Source organism: Mustela putorius, unplaced genomic scaffold (genome assembly GCF_011764305.1).
Source record: "Mustela putorius furo isolate JIRA1106 unplaced genomic scaffold, ASM1176430v1.1 tig00003869_pilon_pilon_pilon, whole genome shotgun sequence".
NCBI lineage: Eukaryota > Metazoa > Chordata > Mammalia > Carnivora > Mustelidae > Mustela > Mustela putorius.
The window spans coordinates 20465273-20486651 of record NW_025422021.1 but is presented as its reverse complement, the minus strand read 5'-3'; the positions used below and the strand labels follow the sequence as shown (position 1 = coordinate 20486651).

The following is a 21379-nucleotide window of genomic DNA, read 5'->3' as shown; positions in this document are numbered from 1 at the left end:
TAAATATAGAAGATCACTATGGAGATAAGATCCCTAGACAGATCTGAAGACATGGGAGAGCATGATGGGTTTGAGGGAGGGGAGGTATTTATGTGATGAAGGGAGTGATGGAAAGAGGGCATGAAGGGAATGATAAGAGATGAGCCTAGAAAAGGAGGCAGAATGCTAATCTAGAGAGCATCAGATTTATCTGGTAGGTGATGGGAACTAAGGAATGGTTTTAAACAGAAGAGTAACGCACTCCAGGGGCCCCTGGGAGGCTCAGTTGGTTAATCATCCTCCTGAGGCTCCGGTCACCATCTCAGGGTCCTGAGATTGAGTTCCACGTCATCAGGCTTCCCACTGGGGGGCAGTCTGCTTCTCCCTCTCCCTCTGCCCCTCCCTCCTGCTTGTGCTTGCGCACACTCACTCGCATTCTCTCTCTCTGGTATGCTCTCTCTCGAATAAATAAACAAAATCTTATATTAAAAAAAAAAAAAAGAGTTATGTATTCTGATTTGTAATGTTGAAATCTAACCAGTGGTGGAATGTTGGTGAGTTGGAGGCAAGAGATTGGTTGGAAAGTTATTTCAGCAATCTAGGCAAAAGTGGATGAAATGTAGTGACAGTGGACTTGGAGGAGGAGAGCAGGGATTAGAGGCTGGCGGATGATGGCAGTAAAGGGGGAAGCTCAAGAAGCCTGAGGGCTTCCTGCTCTGGCACTTGGCTGAAGTGATTTGACCAAGTAGAGTCATATGCATCAGTAAGTTTTGAGTTGTTCAACAAAGATCAGTAAAGGTCACTTTGAATATTAACATTGGTCATACCTAGGAACCCCCTCTGGGGGTTCTGGAAACAGGCAGGATGGTATAAAGGGGAAAAGAGGCCAGTATATCAAGCAGATGATAGTTGAGAATGGTTAAGTATAAAAGTGACTGCCAGCTGCATGAAGGACGATCAAGGGCCTGCTTGTGGGAACTCCAACTGAAAATAGCTCCCTGGGCTGGACTGGCAAACCCATGCACTCCAATGAGGCATGGGTGCCACCTCTGTAAGCAGGCTGGGGAGATCCCCAGATGACCTTGGCCTATAGTTAGCTCTCACATCAGCTGTGGCTGGTTTCCAAAGTTGCAGCAACGGCAGCTGACAGCTTTGGAAGTATATTTTCTTCTCTGTAAAGAAAAAGTGCCCATAAACAGTACATTTCCCAAGAAGATACTCTTCCTGGTTTGATTAAGGGCTTCTATGGCAGAATATATGCAGTGTTTCCATAAAGCTATTTAAAAAAACTCATCACTTTTCTCTTAAGGCAAAACTCCTTGAACCTCTTGGGTAACTTAGAAGAACCAAAGCGTCAATGTTCTATTCTTGGAACGTATGTCAAAGAAATGACTGCTTGCATGCCTTAGTTCTTTAGAGATTCTTTCCCCCTTCTGATTATCACAATAAAAATGAATTAGAATATAAGAGTTCAAAGGCAGAGAAGGAATGTAACCCTGACAGATTAGAAGTCAATACTGGCTTTGGGGAGCGGAGGTTGGAATACAGGAATTTAAGTTTGAGACTCTCTGATTAAAAAAATCCTGGGGTGCCTGGGTTTCTCAGTGGGTGAAGCTTCTCCCTTCAGCTCAGGTCATGATCCTAGGATCCTGGGATCGAGCTCCGCATTGGGCTCTCTGCTCAGTGGAGAGCCTGCTTCCCCCACTGTCTCTGCCCACCTCTCTGCCTATTTGTGATGTCTTCCTCTGTAAAATAAATAAATTAAAAAAATCCTTGCAGTCACTCAGTGTTCACATCAAAACATCTGGTGGTAAGTGTGTTTTTGTGTATGATAACTGGGGAAAATATTGAGAAATTGCAATAACGTTTTTTGTGTAAAAATGGAGCTTTAGTTCTTGTTCTTCATCCAGAAAACACTAGAGGGCGTAAGTCAGATAGAGGAAAAGGCCACCTCGGAATGCACAGGAACGAAGAGACTGAGAAGGAGGGTATTTCTGCATTTCCCCAAGGACAGAATTTCACTTAGGTACACACTAATCTTTATATTGTGACCAAGTGACTTTATGTTTGAAACCCAGTGCTAAAAAACTTTAACTATGATCTGCTGAGCCTATTCAGAATCCAAAACAGTAAAGGAAAACCATTACTTTCTGATCAGAATCTGTATTCTGTCCATTTTAGGCATGTTGACAGCCAATATGATAGAACTCTGTGAGTCTTTAATTTTAGAGGATGCATTCTTTGGATGGATAACGGTTCAAAGATATTGGATTTTTTTTTTTTTATAGCACTGATAGTCATACTTCCAGTGCTCAAAGTGAATAGTAATGATACCAGGCATTTTCAGATACTTATAGGAATAAAATGAGCTCTTTATAAATATCCTAGACTGGCAGCGCTCCCCTTTTCATTTTTTCCATAGTTCTCATGAATTAGGTCTACATAAAACATCATTTTATCATCTAGTAACACTGAAGTTAACTGACCTAATGTCACGCACATTTCGATGAGAACTGATAATTCTTCTTGTTTAAATTCCCAGTTCTATATTTCCTTTGTGACCTCTTGAAAATGCCAAAAGACTTAGTGAAGGCCAGAGTCAAACTGCCCATTATTCAGAGAATTAACAAATTAATCACTATAACCAGAAACATGTACCTTAAAAAGCTGCTTAAGACACTATTCAACTAATGTTAAAATATTTTCCTTAATGATGAATTAATAACTCCATGAAATACTGCCCTTAAACCATAGCAGATTTTTGAAGTACAGCTGTGAAAAGTGTGTGTGAATTCAAATGTAAGAAAAATCACAAGAAAGCATGCTCAATTAATAAGGAAACACCCTTTTACAAACCGGGGGTCAGCCTCACCTGGACGTTAATACCTAGGGGCTAGAAGTAGTGTTAGGAACTTCCTAAGGCAGCATCTGTCGGAAACGATCGATTACACGGACAAGGAAAACTTAGCTCCCAAGTTTGGGTTTGCGTTGTTAGTCATGCATTATACTACTTACCTCTCAGGGCAGACCTTTAATTTCAGAAAGTGCTGTGATGCATTACTGCACCCGTTATCAAGTCTTTGGCAGAAATACCATTTATCCTTGTGGTAATGAACAGATTTAGAACATTCTGGTGTCACCATTCCTGAAAAAGCACGTTCATTTGAATATTTCTTCCACAAACATAGTGAAATATTTCATGGAGGCACATTGGTGTAGTCTACTATGGAGAGATATTGTTGGTGAATGACAGAATGTCTGGTTGATTTACATGAAACCCCAAGTGCTCGTATGAGAATAGGTTAGGTTTAGATTGACGAGCAAATGTGTAACCAGACTTCTGGCTGACAAATGGTAGAACTATGCCAGCATGTTCGCTGCTCTGGAGAGAGACCAAAAGTAAGGCGGGGTTGGGAGGGGGGCTGGCGGGGATCAAGTTCATTCCCCAAAGGACATTCAAACCTAATGGATGGCAGGGTGGCTGGGACATGAAACACATATAGATTTTAATACTCCAAAATAGTACAGGGCAAGTTCGGAGCTGAGCTGGCATCCAAACCAACGAGCAAACTCCTATCAGATTTTCCTGTAGCGTGTGTGTTGTTTATATTTATATTCCTTCAGAAGGATCCTGGTGCTTTCAAGATAAGTCTATCTTATTGGCAGCTCTGGTTTCAAGCCGCCAACCTCTAAAAATGGCTTGTTTGGAGAAACTAGAAAATGAAAATAAAAACTGATGAGATTAGTATTAAAGATGGTGCCAAACACTAAACCATCCAGATTGGATTGGATTTGTTCCTGTTGGGCACAGCTGAGAAGCAACACCCCTACCGCTTTTGTGAAGTAGGGTGGAGTGTTTGGACCACACTCTTCCTCGGAGGCTGAGGCCAAAATTGCGGGGCTGTGGGTTGGCCTTCAAGGAGGTCATATGACTGTATTGCGAGGTGCCACTCACAGAGCTGGCGTGAGAGGCCAGACCCCCCCCCCCCCCCCCCCCCCCCCCGCTCAGGACTGGAGATGCATTACCTCACTACATTCTTACCCCCGCACTCTGGGGTGGGCCGATGGCCTCGCTCTCAAGATTTGCTGGCTTGCCCAAGGTCACACGCTAGTAAGTGACAGGGTTAGGATTTAAACCTCAGTCTGTCTCCAAAGCACTTTGTGTTGTGCCACACTTGGCGGTGTGGGTGGAGGTCTGGCGGCTTTCAAGCCATGTGGCATTTGAGTGACATGGAAACAAGATCGACCGAGAGCCGCAAGACCGGGTTCTGAACCCCGACTCTACTGTTTACTGCCTATTTGATCTCAGAAAGATTCCTGAAGTCTCTGAGCTCTCTCCTTGTCTATAAAGAATGTGTGTCTTGTGTATGGTGGATGATTAGAAGATTTACAAACCACCTTTCATTTCTAACGTTTATGATCCCAAGGAACCTTCGAGGAGCTTTTAATTCAGCCTGCTCATTTAAGTAAACTCATCTGTGAGGAGACACAGTTGCCTCTTTTGGATGCTTTATTCTATTTCTGTAAATTAAGGAGGTTTTAATGATTGTTTCCCCCTCCTTATGTATAATTCGCTATGACACACTGACAGGTTTTCTCTGAAAACTGCCACCTACCATTAAAGTGTACCGTCCGTTCCTTGTTTGGCTTGTACCCATTCTCCCGTTGATGAAAATGCATACTTTGGCCTCCCTGCCACGGGCATTCATCCCCGGCTGCTCTGCTGCTGGGCTCAGCATTCTTGAGAATCAAATGACATGGGCCGGGCTGTATGTAGGGAGCAACTTTGGAAAATTCCTTTGATGTTGCGCCTTGTGATACTTCAGTGGCTAAATCCAAGCTCTTGTTATTTGACCAAGAGCCAAATGTACTAGTTCCTGAGTGTCTATGATCTTACAGATAGCTGAATGGAAAAATAAGAAGAAACCACTGGGAAAAATATTTCAAAACTATTTCACAGGGCTAATTAAGGTAAAGCTTTGATCAATTGGAAAGTTAGTTGAGCAGAGTGTTAATTAGTTAATTAGGAGCTAAGGTAGAGCACTTAAAAAATATACTTAGTATGTCCTGAGTGTCATCTATGTATAAGGTATTAGGAATGCAAAGAGGGTCGAAAGTTCATATAGTCCTGTCCAAAGCAACTTCTGGCTTCCTTCTACCCATTACTGTTGATGATTTTGCTCTTTTCCCTTCTGGCTCTTTTTAATGCTTTTGTTTTTTTCTGACAAGGATGTGATCATACAGAATGCATGCCTTGAGTCCATTGTTTAATTCATTTATCATAGTAAGAACTTACTCTAAGCATCATCTAAGCCTGTAATGGTATGCTTAAACATTCCTTTATTTGTTTAAAATTTAGGTTGTTTTCCGTGACAGGAAATCTTGTAAAGAAGATGTTTATACAAAGAGGTTGCCCTTCATCATCATCATTACTAGTATTATTTTTTGTATTTCCTAGGACAAATTCTCCTATGTGGAATTATTGGATCAAAGAAGACAATTTTACGTACTCATTTAAATATTGCATCTAAATAATGCAATGTGCACTGTGGATGCCTTCCATGGGAATTATACCAACACATCTTTGCGCTACCATTGTTTGACTCTCCGTTTCTCCCCACTGCCTCCATCCTTATTGGGATTTTGATTATTTGTTTACATTTTTTCCTTCTAAAACAGGCAAAATACTTTTGAACCAAAAAACAAATTTAACACCCATTATCTACTGAATTCACACAATAACTTTACAAGGTCAAGATTAAGTGACTTGCCCAAGTTTGTACAACTATTATCAGAGCTAGGACGTGACCTTGCTTCTTGAATCCAGGCGGGTGTGCTGCACTCTTCCACAGCTGCCCCTAAAAGCCAGGAGGGTCTAGGCGAGTGAGCCTCCAGCATAAGCCTACATGGGGTACGTATAGAGGTGGAAGTGAACAGGACTGTCCAAATGGCTTTGTTCCTTTAAAAGTTGAACCTTTCCTCAAACTCAGTGAATTTTTGGTTAATTGACACATGCTGTTTCTCACTCCCACAGGCACATTACAAAGTTGTTTGTTTGCTTGTTTGTTTTAAAGAGGAATGTTATTTAGTGGCAACTGAGTGTTGGAGAGTTTTAACTAAACTCAGATATACACGAGTAACTTCAGTGGAAGTTGTTCACGCATATCTAAAGCAGAATGTGGACTTTTGACTTTAGTCTAATAAACACAAGGAAATTCATACTTAAAATTCCACTCTCAGCTCTCCAGCCAAGATGGGAATTGCCCTGGTGACAGAACAGGACAGACAAGCCTGCCACAAGGCCCAATAACCTGTTGGCATTATACCGGAGAGTAGGCGAGCCTTAGTAAACCAAGCCCTCACCTTCATTTGTCAAAAAGCCAAACGGATCAAAGTGTGTGCTTACAGTGAAAAGCTGAGTTTTGCTGGAATGTACTATGTGAACAAATGGCAAGTGCCTCCTGGTCGGAGGGGGTGTGGATGCCCCTGGTATCCATTTGGAAGGTCATCACGGAAAAATGACTTGCAATCATGCAGCCATCTTATTCTTTGCAGGGGTGGAAAGCAGGAAACCCCAGGATGGAGGTCCCAGGATGGAGTACAACAGTGATGTCCACCAGTGTTGGCCTCCCAGTGTGTGGCTTGGGCCAAGGAGTTTGTGATTCCTTTCAGCTGGAGGTTCTTGAGATTTAGAAGGTCTCCTGTAAACTAAGGAGGCTGAATAATGGAGTTTAACAAAACTCAGATAGGTTCACCTTACCTAAATGACAAATCCCATTAACAGCTGCTCACACCACCGTTTAATGGACATTAAGGACAAAACAACAAATCCCCAATACTTATTTCACACAGATATGACTCTGAATATGGATAGTAGAAAGGATGTCTTGTTAACATCACTCAGCAGCTCCGTTTAGATAATTGCAGAGAAGGCTGGATTTTTCAAGCATTCAGATAATTTCCTCTAGAACCTTCTGTAGGGAGATGAAACTGTTTTGGGGCATCTTTCAGTGCTGAGAAGTGGATTTGGATTCAGCCCTGGCCAGGAGGTGGAGCCGGGGAGGGGCTGACCTTGCTTGTTGCTTTTGGAAGGCTTTCGTTTAGGTTTTTACTACTGGGTGGTCCCTTGGGCCTCCCACGACATTCCAAATATTTCCAAAACTCTCTGAGAGGCAAGGCTCAACCAAATGAATGGACTGTCCTAGCTCACGTGGAAAGCTGTAGGCACTGGCTGTCCTTCCCTCACACATTCTTTCCTATTTCCCCCCTTCGTTTTCTTGAAAATGGTTCCAACCAAACAGAATTGTGAATCTGGAGTTCTAAGATTCTGGGTCCACTGGTGTGTTTTTGTTGTTGTTGTTGTTTGTTTGTTTGTTTGTTTTTGGTTTTTCTCCAGCCCCTTACACTTTCATGCTAAGTGGTCTCCAAGCTTTCTGGATGGTTCGCCAGAATCAGTAAAAGATTTTAAGCAGACACTCCCAAGACTTGTTATTTTTTCATGAATATACATGTAGTATTGAAGTAATACGTTAGTTAAAAACACACAAAGAGGGACGCCTGGGTGGCTCAGTTGGTTAAGCAGCTGCCTTCGGCTTGGGTCATGATCCCAGCGTCCTGGGATCGAGTCTCACATCGGGCTCCTTGCTCGGCAGGGAGCCTGCTTCTCCCTCTGCCTCTGCCTGCCACTCTGTCTGCCTGTGCTTGCTCTCTCCCCACCCCCCTCTCTCTGATAAATAAATAAAAAATCTTAAAAAAAAAACCACACAAAGAGAAAATTTTAAAAGATGAAACAATATTAAGTTCGGTGTTTTCTTCCTGGTATTAAAAAAAAAAAAAAACCTTTTTGCTTTACTACACTATTCATGTCATCTGCTCATTTCATATTTACATGTGACGGAGCTGAGTATATGTCACTTGAAAAGGTTGGTGATAAGGATTCAGAAGTCTGAGTCTAAGCGAAGTGTATTTTAATCCCCAGTTTTAGTGACTTTCATGGCTAAGACAACCTCCAAAGATAATGCAAGAAGCACACTGTCGTCGGTAATTACTTCATCAGTGACTCGGGTTTTTGGCCCCATACACCAGCTAATGCAAAGGTTCTGTTGAAAATTTACCAATAAATTTCCAACTTCCTTAGCATCAATCAACTGCTCTTATTCTCTAATCTAAAGTGCTTCTTATTGACCAAACCCAGAGAAAGTCAGAAGGCAAGGGAGCCTAGTTGACGCACATTTTTATAAATAGATACATGATAAATTAGAGGGATAGATATGATTGAAGCCCTCTGAAATTATCCATTTGAATGATTTTTAAATAATTTAGAAAAATCCCACTTCCCAGTATTAAATATGTGTACATACCAGAATTTTCTCACAGAGGAAGCACTATTTTCAGAAACAAACTTAGACAGTGGCTGAAACAATTATCAATGTCCATTTGCTAAGTAGTCTCTCCACAGCATGGACTTCTCAAACAGCTGCTTTCTTCCTCACTGGTACAATGTCAGCTTTACCTGGGTTGCACAGACTTGGAGTCTTTCTTTTTGGCGAGGCTCACCACGGTGTTGCATCTTCCAACAGCTTCCTGTCATCATAGATTTCAATTTTTTTTTTTTTTTTAACAAAGTACAGTGGCAGAGGGTCCATTTCACCCTCAAACAGTGCCTCGTGAACTGCTCTGGTGTGTTTTGAGGAGGTAGGATTACACAGTAGGAACAACTGAGGCAAACTGTGAGAGAGACAAGAGATGGGTCAAGGCTCCTGTGAGTAACTCCTGGGGCACGCTGATGAGGTAGCTGAAGAGAGTTTAATGAAGGTGGGTAGCAAAGGGAAACCAGTGGGGGCAGCGAGAGCAGGGAGACCTTCCTTCCTTCCCCCAGGCTTGGGATCTTGGGGACAGAGCGGTGACCCAAGCCTAGGGAGAGAACTGCGTTTCTAGAAGCAGGAGTGTGGTCTGCCCCTGCAATTTTGGTAGAGGGACTATAGTAAGTTAGCTCAGAATGCCCTAACAAAGTACCGGGACTGGCTGGCTGTTACAACAGAAATTTATTTTCTCACAGTTCTAGAGGCTGAAAGTCCAAGCGAGCTCAAGGTGCTGGCAGGGCTGGTTTCTTCTGAAGCTGCTCTCTTTAGCTTGTAAATGACCATCTTCTCCCTGTGTCTTTGCATAGCTTTCGCTTTATGCGTGTGGGTTTGTGTTCAAATTTCTTCTTATGACAACACCAATCACATTGGATTAGGGCCCACCCAATGACCTCATTTTAACTTAATTACCTCTTTAAAAGCCCTGTCTCCAAATGCAGACACATGCTGAGGTACCAGGACATATTATTCAACATACGAATTATGGGGGGAGGGAAGAGATACAATTCAACCCATGACAGGGACCAAGCCAACCCGTGGCCCACGCAGAGGAAGCCGGGGCAATAAGCTTCCCTGGATCTTCCCTCCAGTCCAGCAGCTCTCTGCTGGGACTTGGCATTGGCCAAACCCAAAGGAAGCCAGAGGCCAGGGATCCTGCTTGATGCTACCCCCTCCCCCCAAGGTCAGTCTTCTAGGACCTCGAGAGTTAAAAAGAACAAATTGGAGGAAAAAAGAGAGAACACCCAGCTCACCAAGTCACTGTGCTGAGCTTAGAAAACAGAAATGTCATTGACCCCATAGGGTTATAAATAATTTAACATGGAAGGAAAGAAGTCATGGTGAGATGAGCCATGAGGATAGCACCGGAATGCTAGTTTCAGAGAACTGCTGAGATGAGGCTTGGCTTTGTGGCAACAATGAATGTCTTGCACAGCACTTACCCCTGTGAGAATTAGAAAAAGACATCTCCTGTGGGTGGTCAAATGAGAGAAAGGTGGCGTCCATGGAATAAGCAATCCTTTCAGTGCATAGCAAACAGCAACTCTATAGCCCCTGGGGACAGAGGAGGTACCCTCCCCAGCCAAACACACCCTGCATGACCCTGTGCAGTGACCCAGGCTCAGGGTCATCCTGGTCAACACGCCCTCAGTCCCTTTGTCCCAGACCCTCACACAGACAACTGGAAGGATACACGTTGATTTGTGTCCACTCTAGTCTTCAAACTCTCAGCCCCTCGAGTTCCACATGGAAAAAATCTTTAAGCTATAGCAAAATTCACATCTGTCACTGGCCATTTCAGGACATCAATCAAGCCCCTTTTGCCAGCAGTCTCTGGTTGATCCGAACTATTTGTGGGTCTCTCGCCTGAAGGGAGTAATGAGTGTTCTTGTAGACAATTGTTCCTTGTTAGCACCTCTTGGTAAACTGCATTTTAAGAGTCTGGAATTATTGGCAAACATGAGATTTGAGTAGAACCTGGATTTTTACCTGTCAGACAGACAGACTGTGGGTTATGGTGAGAACAACTCTGGGGGAGTACATTCCTGTGGTCACTGTGGAGCTGTCTGGTTGTTCTGATGATTTTCTGGCAGGTGGCGGTATAGAGTCCTAAGACCAGTACACACGGAGTTCTAAGATGGGGTACCTCCTCTGTCCCCAGGGGCTATAGAGTTGCTGTTTGGGTAAGTGGCCGGCTTGGTACCCTGTGTGTGAGGGACTTTGCTAGGCTCGGGAGTGGGGCTGGGAAAAGGAAGGACCCAAAGAAGATGAAGACACGGTCCCAACTTCTCCATACAGCCAGGAGGAGGACATACGGGTACCCCTTCAGCTTCAGCATCAGAATAATGTCCAGACATACCATCCATCTGCCCTACCCTCTCAAGTTCTGTCAGTGAATGAGGAGTGGAGGGTCGGAAGAATTTCCACATCCCTCCCAGGTGGTGGTAACATCAGGCTACTTGCAGGGATTCGTTGGGCTTGAGGGGCCGAGCCTGTGAGAGACCCATGCTCCCTGAGGTCAGGCCAGGAGTGGAGGCTACTACTGGGCCTGGGTGGGGGGGAGCCAGTGGGACTGGGTAGATGGGGGAGATGTGGGTGCCACCCAAGAGTAGCCTAGTGAGTCCCCCAGCGGCAATGGTTGTCTGTGGAAGCCACTACATCCAAGGCATCCAGCTTTGTTGGCAAAGCCCAGTTCCTTCTTTTCAGTAGAAAGAAAGGAAGCTCTTTTTCAGCGTTCACCATGAGAAGCCATTTATTCTACTCATACCCTTGTCCCAGCACCCACCCTGCCTGTGAAGACTGGACCCCCCTCAGCTGTGGCTCCTCACCCTGATTTCTGATCTTTCCCAGTACTCACCCACTGACCCTCTGGGCTTTTACTACTGGCTTTCACGTTAGCTTTGTTAGTTTGTTTTTATTTATTTTTTTGAAATCTTAGAGGTCTTTGTAAGAAAGTTATTTCATCTGATCCTAGGGTCTGTGATTACCACTTTGAAAATATTTTGGCATTATCTTGTAAAACCGAAGCTAGGCATACCCGTGATCTAGCAGTTTCACTCCTGAGCATAGACCCTGCAGAAATCCATGCACGAATGTGCCAAGTGACAGGTGCGAGCATTTCTGTCATAGGGCGTTGACACTAGGCCAAGAATTGGAAAGGGCTCCCATGTCTATCAGAAATAAAATGGACACACTTTGGTATGTTCATGCAATGGAATACACACCATACCGATGTATTACAGCTGTGCAAAAACACATGATGAAATCTGAAAGATATAATATTGAGTGAAAGAAGCAAGACACAACAAAATAGCTAATGCACGATGCCATTTACATGAGGTTCAAATACAGGCAAAGCCCAACTGTGGGTTTTAGGGATGCCTATTTGGGTAGCAGAAACCTGAAGAAAAGCAAGGCGGGGAATCCTCTGTAGTGTGTGTAGTGTTACTTGCTGAGTGGGAAGAGGGGTTCATGGCTGTGAAAAGTCACTGGGGAGAGGGTGTCCGAGAGGAGCCTCATATTTTATTTCTCAATTTGGGTGGAAGTCACAGGGACCCAATCTGCCTAATTAGTCTCAGGAAGATTAGATACTGGGTTGACTCTTGAAGGATAAATAGAGTTATCCACGTGGAGGAGGATATTCTAGAAGTCAGACAAAAAGGGGCAAAGGTGTAGGGTATAGAAGTTTTCTGAGATTTTAAAGATCAAGATGGGGTGTGGCTGGAGGGGGAAATGAGGTCTTGGGGAGCAAGGCATTCATCATGGCAGGCTGGTGCAGGATTTTAAGCAGGGGACGAAGTTACAAGAGCAGGGCTGGCAACAGGGGCACATGCAACAAAGAGGTCATTCGGATAAAGATTGGGCTTTGGGAGGGCCATGCCAGGCAATGGTTTCTATTATCTTCTTTTCTCTCCCGGACTCATGAAAGTCTAATAAAGACGGAGGGGCGACTTCAGACTGAAGGAAAGTGAAGACACGACCCCTAACTGCAACATTATGATTTTGAACCAGATCTTTTGATTACAAAGACGTTGCTTGGATAGCTGGTCCTGTCTTCGTGTTATTTTCTTCCTTGTGGTGGTTGTATTGTAGTCATGTAGGAGAATGTCCTTGTTTGTAGAGGACAGTGGACCCTGGGTTGGTAAGCTGCTCTCCAACAAATCAGGCTAAAGCTTCTTTGTAGTGTACTCACAACTTTTGTGTTTTACAATTAAAAAAAAATTAATAAATGAATGGGATGGTACAACCATTTGGGGGAAAATGGGAAAACTATAAGGGGGAACACAAAATTCCCACTAATTGAGGAAAAAACATGAAAAATTTTGTGTTTATGGTGGGTCATAAAGGGCTGTGCCTCAACATCCCTGAAATTCCTTATGCACTCTCCTCATCTCTCAGGGGTCATCTAAGAGAAGAATAGAGAAACATTATTTTTAAAGATTTTTATTTATTTATTTGACAGAGGGAGACACAGTAAGAGAGAGAGAGAACACAAGCAGTGGTAACGGGAGAGGGAGCACGCTTTGCATCCAGCAGGGAGGTCGATGTGGGGCTTGATCCTAGGACCCTGTTAACCTCCCAAGCACTGATTTTTATTTTTTAATTTATTTATATATTAAAAATTTTTTTTAATTTATTTATTTGACAGACAGAGATCACAAGTAGGCAGAGAGGCAGACAGAGAGAGAAGGGGAAGCAGGCTCCCTGCTGAGCAGAGCCCAATGTGGGGCTCGATCCCAGGACCCGGGGATCATGACCTGAGCCGAAGGCAGAGGCTTTAACCCACTGAGCCACCCAGGCACCCCCCAAGCACTGGTTTTTAAATGTGCTTTTTGTGTTTCCTATAAATTGCTTCAAACTTCTGTATATTAAAAAATTATAAACCAAATAAAGAGACAAAAGAATCACTGGAAGAGTAAAAGTTGAGGGAAACAGAAAGTGTTCTCTTTGAGACAGAACTAAACACGAGGGAAAAAATTATATAGCGAGAATCAAAGATGTTCCTTCAGTATTTCTCAAGTAAGAAAATAAGAGGCAAGAGTGCCAGGAACAATATTCATGGCCTCAGGTCTGTGTCGAAGCACAGTGTATAACAAAGCAGATATAATGGGATTCCTGCCTACGCTTCTGGGAAGAAAGTAATAAATATAAAAAAGAGTTTTCAACTTCTGGTGGGGGTTGGGGTTGGGTCAGAAAACGACACAGGTGTTTGCAAATCCACAATCTAGCATATGCAGAACATCTGACAGAGGGTAAACAAAGTTAAAATGAGGCTATTTAAAACATATCCTACACCTGGCTTGATTAACCAGCCCAAACCAAAACAGTACTTTGTTACACATTCCGATATTTTCACAGCAGGAGTGACAAAGGAACATCAAGTCTTTGGACATCTGCTCCTAGTTCCATTCTGGCAATGACAGATTTACGGAGGACTTCATTTGTCTGCCTGACAGCTTCACCTCTCAGAAGGCGCAGGAACCGTTGAGGGAAGCAGCCGCTTCTGAGTGAATTCTGATCGGTAAAAACGGAACTGGTTGGCAATTCGGAAATGACAAGAATGTCAGGAGAGAGTGTTTAGGTGGTCTTGCCCCTCTTTATTTAGGTCATGCTTTTGTTACGTATCCTTGCTATATTGGCACTCATATGCTTGTGCGTCCCCTAAGAATGTCCCTTGAGGACCTGGACCACATCATGTCATCTTTGTGTCCTCTGATGTCTGCTGCAGTATCTTTTAAATGCAAAAAATTATACACGCTGAATTGGTATGTAATAAACATGGAGACTTATAATCTCAGGATGATAGGACAGGATAATTTTAGGATGATAGGACAACATTCTTTTTTAAATCCTTTTCCTCCCTGATTATGTTTTCGGAAACATTTGGAAAGGTATAAAGGAGCAAATACAAACTTCCCAATATCCTTCCATCCACAGCTAAGCGTTTTGGAATACCTCCTCATCTTTTATACTTAAATATTGCTTCCTAATTATGAACACACTTTATCTACAGTTCTGTACCTAACACTTGTCATTCTTATTGTTTTTCATGCCATTAAAATCTCTTTTAAAAAGGACTATGTAATATTCCATTGCATGTCTTTCTTTACTTATCGTGACCAAAAAAACAACAAAAGGATTTCAATTAGCTACAAACTTTAACAACAGCGGTGTGTCTGAGAAGTCAGGATGGAAACCATCTCACCTGTGATAGAAGGATAGGGCTGTGCAGGAGAGGTAGGTGAGGCCCAGACTATTCCTGGGGTTCTAGGTTTTGACCCGAGTCACATGTGGTGCATCGAGAAGTTAAGCTGATGGTGCCTAGTGTGGAGCCAGAGCTGAATATTCAAGCTACAAGGAATGTTCAACCCAAAGAATCACGGAGCCAGCAATTGTCTTCATTTGAAGAATGACCAAATTCTCTCTTTTTAAAAGATTTTATTTTATAAGGGAACATACATGAAAAGATGTTTTTGGGAAATATACAGTTCTATGGATTTTAGCCCTTATATTTGTGTAACCACCACAATCAGGATACAGAATAGCTTCGTCATCCTCAAAAAACTCCCTTGTGCTGTCCCTTTAAAATCACATCCTTCTGTCCTCTAGTTCCTAGTCATTGCTCTTACGTTTGATCAATATACTTCGGTCTTTTCAAGAATGGGGAAGGACTGACTTACTCTGTAGCAACTCAGTTGGCAGAACTAGGGCCGGGAGGTAGAAATTACAAAGTTGCAATTTGACTCCTTTAAGCCTGTTTGAGAGCTGTTCCAAAAAGATAGGGGATGCCAGGTGAGGTGGAAAGTGCCTTGTCTCTGGAAGCATTCAGGCAGAGAAAGTGGATCCAGGGACACTAGACGGAGGAGCCACCTGCAGTCTCATTTACAATCCATATCTTGTACCAAGGAGCAATGGAAGAACTTAGATCAAATCTCAGCCTCGTGGGGTCACATTGAAAATGGAATGAATAATAGCATTAAAGTATTGAATCCAATGCCACCTGTTTTCAATTCTGAGCAGCCCAGAGACCTGCCAGCGCTTTCTTGCTCCTCCCAGTCATGAGGTCTGGCAAGGCTTCTGGCTTCCCCCCTGCCCCCAGCTTCCTTGAACCTTAAAGTTGCATTTGTTCCTTCCCAATGAGAAAGAGCCACCAGCATCAGGCAATGGTGGTTATAGATCAGTTCTTACAATTACTCCCCGACTCGGGACCTCTTTACATCCCTTGGCATGTGTCTGCAGCTGCCGAATACACCCCCACAGTCACCCTCCAAGGCCCTGCCCTGTGCCTGGGCAGGCCCGGCTCCTGCCCCAGCGCTCGCTGCTCAAGGTGAAGAGCAACGTACCCCTCCCTCTAGTGGCTCAAGCTAAAACACTCCGGCCCTACCAAGAGCCAGAGCAAGACGCTCTCGAGCCATCTCTCAGAGGGGAAATTCCAAAGCTTCTCGGAATTGATCCCACACGGAGGGATGGGCACAGGGCTATGCCAAGAACTGCCTGCTGGGACCGGTGGGCGCCCACCTCCCAGCCCCACTCCCCGCTGCCATCTGTGATCGGCGCCTGGTAGGGGCTGAGTTCGGCGACGACGGAGGGCTGGTTGTCTCATCACCTTTGATGTGGGAACAAACTGCCCTGCTTTTCTTAAACCCTGAGCTCAGAGTTTCCTCCCTCTACACCTACTTGACATCTTCTGAAGCTGTGGGTGTCCGAGGGAGAGGGGCTGATGACAGGTCCAGGACCTTTACTCCAAGGCTACTCTAGTGGAATGAAGAGATCAGTCAGATCTGCACCTTGTTCGAGCCCCACTCAGGCTGGAAGGTACCGCCTTTCAACCAGCGGATTTCAAATCGGTGTCTGGGAAATTTAAGAAGTGGAATTCGGGCTCCAGTGGAGCCAGTAGAGAGGGGGAAATGCTCGCTAGCCGGGGAGCCACGTCCCGAGCGTCTGCCCTCCCTTCACGCCAGAAGCTGGGTCGCAGCCCATCTCAGACTGGGGGCAGATCCTGCTCCCGAGGATGACCTGAGCAGCGCACCGCCCCCGCCAGGCCACCGCAGCTCCTCTCCGCCCAAGTGGTAGCCACCCCGCCCCCGGCACCATGAAGCACCATCACCCGGTGTGCCTGTTGCTCTTGTACAGGCAGAAAAGGTGCTCTGGAAAAAGTGTTCACCAGTTTCCATGTAACAGCAGCCCCTGGATGCCCCGGGACTCCAGTGACAGAAAGCCTTCCTAAAATACAAGAACAGAAGACAGACAAAACCTGACACTTGGCAGCCCGGAAGGCGCAGCATTCTTGCCTGCGGTCGCTGGTCGTATGAAGGAGCCCTGGGACAGGAGACCACGCAGCCTCCATCCTTGGCACCCTGTGCGTGTCGTGGTGAGGCTGCGGTCTCCACCTGCAGCGACATCCCTCTCCCTCCAGCACCCATCAGAGGGCCACGTTTCCTTTTCTGAATGAGCCATTCAGTACCGGGGTTTCCTGGCCCTGGTCAAGTTACCTGCTCCACACCCCACTTCTGTCCTCCTCGCCCCCCACGCCTCACCTGGCTGAGAGGTGTATGGAAATGGGTGGAGTATGGGGTCTTCTTGCCTGCTCCTCTCACCACTGCGACAGCCCTTGGGTAGCAGAAGCATTCTGTATGACAACACTGTAACAGTTAAGCCGCCTTGGGTAAAGGACTCAATTTCCTATACTACGTGCCTCTCACGAGGTACATCAGTTGGCAAAGAGAGGAGTTCTCTCCTCCATGCAAGCTCCACAAGAGCCTCCTGCGGGAAACAGCCGAGCGAGGTCACCGAGGAAGGCTCCCGTCATCAAGGCATGGGTAAGATCAGCTTGAAATCCTTATCCCCTTTCCTCAACACGGATGGGACCGTTTTTACTCCGTTCTCTAGCTGGTCTGTGACACAGTCAAAGGGTAGCGGTAGGAGAGAGGTCTGGCTCTCTGACCTTTCAGAACAGACCAAAGGTAGACTCTGGCTGACATGATGGCTGATGTCTCTGCTTCCCACACATGGATTTAAATTACCAGAGGAGGAGGGCTGGAAAGGTTTGTATTCTGAGTACACAGTGAATCTGAAATAATTTTCGACTCACTTTTAAACCACCTGCCCGAGCCGAAGGAAGAGATCAGGAATGAAATGCATGAAATTCTGATACACATTTAACCTACTTAAAAGAAACTGACAGGAAAAATAAAATTTCAGATGTTTTTTATTCAAAGGTTTTCAAAAGAAATAAAACAGAAAAAGCTAACAATCTGATCAAATGTACAGTTCAAAAATGTCTTTTGGCGTTTAACAACAAGTCCTAGGAAGGAAAACTACAGAGTTATCTTGAACCGGACAAATAAGTTACCACTGGCAAGTTTGTGGCACTAGTAAAACAAAAATAAAAAATTAACTCTCTTGATCATATAGATATCTCTATGAAAATCTTTTTTTTCAATCTGTACAAAAGGTCTTTCTTCATAAATTAATTTTTTTTTATAATTTAATGGCTGTCTACTATGTGATGTTTAACTGATTTTTTTTTATTTTTTATTTTTTATTTTATGTACAGAGGTTATGTTTCCCAAATCTTACCCAGACGAGTATGGCACTTAATTCAGACATATCTAGCAGCAGATTTCCCCTCCCCTCTAACCGAGCTATCAAATTTCTGTCTTAACTAATGCAAAAATATCAAGTAGTGAGAGACCCAGGTTTATAAACGTACTAGATACAAGGAGGGCGCTGCGTTCGGTCTGGACTTTCACAAAGCAGTAATATTCCAGGGAGCATAGAACCAATAATACCACAACTTTAAAAAAGGAAACAAAAACAAAAACAAAACACATTTCTCTTAGGACTATGTAATTTTCACTAGAATCTACACTTCTCAGAGCAGCAAGGACTTTTGAAACTATGAAATGTCACTGACATCTATAATCAAATACAAGCATAAAATTTAAGAACTAAGAAATACTTGAAAGAAAAAACTGCTTAGCCCTAGCTCCTGAGCTAGGAGGATTTGGTCTGTGGAAACAGGGAGGGCCAGCAACCTGTCCCAGCACAAAAGAAAACAGACTCTGAGGTAGATAACTGATCACACACAGTTGACCAGACAAGTACACAGTTTTGGAAGACAACTTAATTTACCATTGCTTTTCAAACGTATGCAACTGTCTTAATAAAAGAGCTTCAATAACAGTGAATTATCTTCTATGTACTAAAGTAGAAATAACTGTGTATTTATGAATCAGGAATTTCATAGTTTCAAAATTGGTTTCTCTTTACACTTAACACTTGTAGTGATGATGTAAAGTGTGGCACTGCTTGGATCCAAATCTTCCTTCATGCTTTTTTGTTTGTTGGTGTGTGTCCATACATCAATTAAAATTATAAAACCTAAATGCAAAGGTACAAAAAAGGCACATTCTCCTAACCGCAAACTGGTCCGGCAAAAATAAAGAGCACAGAAGATATGACGCTGAGAGAAGGTGGAGCTACTGGTTACTGGCTCTTCGGTCTTTGGTGAAGTTACCTTTAAAAGTGCCAAGTAATTTTGATTTCTCAAATTTATGTAATAGAGAGAGCTAGTAGCCAATCGTTTTGCTTCTATTCCTACCTCAGCTTATGTTTGAAGATAAAATCCTTACTTTTAGCTTTTGCCATTTAGTTGCAATAGCAACGTTTTTCGGTTTGCCAGATCTCAGGCGTAATTCTCAGTCTAAAGCACTATCATTAGTATAAAGGAAGGACAAAACATTCGGTGACTCCCCGCCCCGCCCCCCCTCCCCACCCCCAACCCCAACGCTACCTACACTAAATCTAGAACATCAAGTTAGTTTTTTTTTTTCCTGAAAAAAGGCAAAAAAGACTTTACATTGCATCATACAGCAGATACCCTAAATCAGTCAAACTATCAGAGGAAACTGTTGGCGAACAGCCTTACAAACAAGTTACCCTATTAAAAGTTCCCCAGTCAGAAAATGTGTTTCACACAAAACATTTTTCCCTTCTTGCATTTCACTACCTTACACATTATGTGAAAAATCATTAAAAACACCTACTACATATTTAAAAAAGCCAAAATTTCAGCAACTTTTATTGACTACCTTTTAAAAGCCCTATGCTGCTGTTTTACAAGGCATAATAGACCAGCTCATTTGGTCAAAGCGTTCTACATCATTAGTTTGAACTAACTTTTACTGAAACAGCTACAGCATCAAAGGAGTTAAGGCAAATTGGAATTCATAGAAAAGGAGAAGACACTTCACACTACGTTGAAAGAAAAACGGAGAAGCTAAGAAGAGACACGCGGAGGGCAACACTGGATACAGCGACACTCACACTCGCAAGCACGGAACACCAGGGGGGGGATGTCGGACTACTTAAACATCAGAGCCCACTGCATACAGCTGAAGAAAACGCAAATTAAACACAAAATGGACAAAAACCACAAAAATCCGGTCATGCACTTGGATAAGTCTTCATGGTCTTTGTGCATACCCAGAAAATTGAAGTTTTCTTTTTCTTTTCTTTTTTTCTTACTTTTTTTTCTCTTTTTTCCTTTTTTTTTCTTTTTGCATCATAACATTTGATAAAAATCTTTTGTTTTGTTTTTGTTTTTTGTTTTTTGTTTTTTTTGATTTTTTTTTTTTTTTTTACTAAAATAAACCTGTTCAGGGGAACAGCTACTAGATGAATTTAAGGGTTTTATGCACCTTATAGAACTTATAGCAAAAATAGTTTTAGTTGATTTCATTATAAATAACGTTTTCAAGAACCTGTGCAAAACTGTCAATAATTTCCTAAAGCACAATTGATCAGAAAAATCCATGATTGTTCAGCCTTCACACCCTTCTTCATGTAAGAACGCCCTTATGTACATCTGGAAGAGAAAAATAAAACATAAATGCTTTTGTACATCTGGTGTAATCTACCACAGAATTCTGTAACCTCCTCCTCGTTTCAGTGGTATACAGGTTTGAGAAAGTTAAGACGGTGCTGGTCACTGGTGGTAGGCCAACAAATGCTGGGACAGACGGTAGTTTCTAGAACCTGACTCCACCTTTCAAACCTGGGGCCTGCAGCATACTTTAGATCAGAGCAACCAGAGCTTTGGATCGAAGGATATGGACATTAAATTCATAGTCAAGATATTGCACCTCTTTAATACCAGATGAAGCCAAATCTTTGGCAGTATTTCCTTTCACTTGTGAGCATGAAAGCAATATAAATCTGGATGCATGTACAGCAGGACAAATTTGACACTCGGTGTACTAATTTGTTACAAATTTCTAAGGTGGGAGGGGTACGGATAATGAGAAAGTAACTATACACATTTGACTTCAATACAAGGCACTGTTCTTTTGGGCTAATCTGCAAATCCACAAGATATTAGCATTTCAATAACACAGGATTCTTTGGCCATACTAAGGTGGTGTGACCAAACCTGAGCTATTCTAAGTACCATTATGATAACAGAATCAGGGGCGCCTGGGTGGCTCAGTGGGTTGAGCGGCTGCCTTCGGCTCAGGTCATGATCTCGGGATCTTGGAATCGAGTCCCACATCGGGCTCTCTGCTCAGCGGGGAGCCTGCTTTCTCCTCTCTCTCTGCCTGCCCCTCTGCCTACTTGTGATCTCTGTCAAATAAATAAATAAATAAATCTAAAAAAAAGGAATGATAACAGAATCATAGACTTTCCTTGAACTGAGCCCTATGGTTACAAAGATGTTTCCCTCATACCTCACAGTTACTTATTAGGTTGAAAGGAATATGGTGAATGGTCATTAGACGTCTCGACAGCCACCTGCTGCTGTCCACTTGCTTCCTACAACAAAGCAGGGCAGATAAAACATGAGCAATGACATCCAAACTCTGCTGCTCTCGTCTAAGTTTCACATCTGAAAACACAAGTGCTCCTTAAAAGTGATTTTCTTAATATTATGGGGGGTTTTCAAGGTCAATGATTTCCCTGAGGAGTTAAGATGTCTTACAGACCCAAAGAACCTCCCACCCGAACTTCTATGAGTTGTCTCTTCAGGTCAAACTACAATT

General features: G+C 43.4%; 2 protein-coding genes across 13 annotated transcripts in view; both read right to left on the bottom strand.

Moving 5' to 3' along the window:
• Positions 1–3250, bottom strand: part of ITGB6 (integrin subunit beta 6) — a 126502-nt gene extending 123252 nt beyond the window's left edge. For 2 of the 3 annotated variants that reach the window (XM_004743927.3, XM_045066833.1), the window contains exon 1: positions 2995–3245. The gene's annotated coding sequence lies outside the window, so the exon portion shown is untranslated. Of the gene's footprint in view, positions 1–2994 lie in introns of all 3 variants that reach the window. The other variant, XM_004743928.3, reaches the window with a different exon arrangement.
• Positions 3251–17529: 14279 nt separating this feature from the next.
• RBMS1 (RNA binding motif single stranded interacting protein 1) overlaps positions 17530–21379 on the bottom strand; it is a 209717-nt gene continuing 205867 nt past the window's right edge. For all 10 annotated transcript variants that reach the window (XM_013051988.2, XM_013051989.2, XM_004743929.2 and 7 more), the window contains 2 exons: positions 21068–21152; positions 17530–20208 (listed from right to left, as the gene is read on the bottom strand). In XM_013051988.2, the coding sequence (XP_012907442.1) occupies positions 21075–21152 (78 nt within the window). In that variant the 3' untranslated portion in view covers positions 17530–20208; positions 21068–21074. The remainder of the gene's footprint in view (positions 20209–21067; positions 21153–21379) is intronic.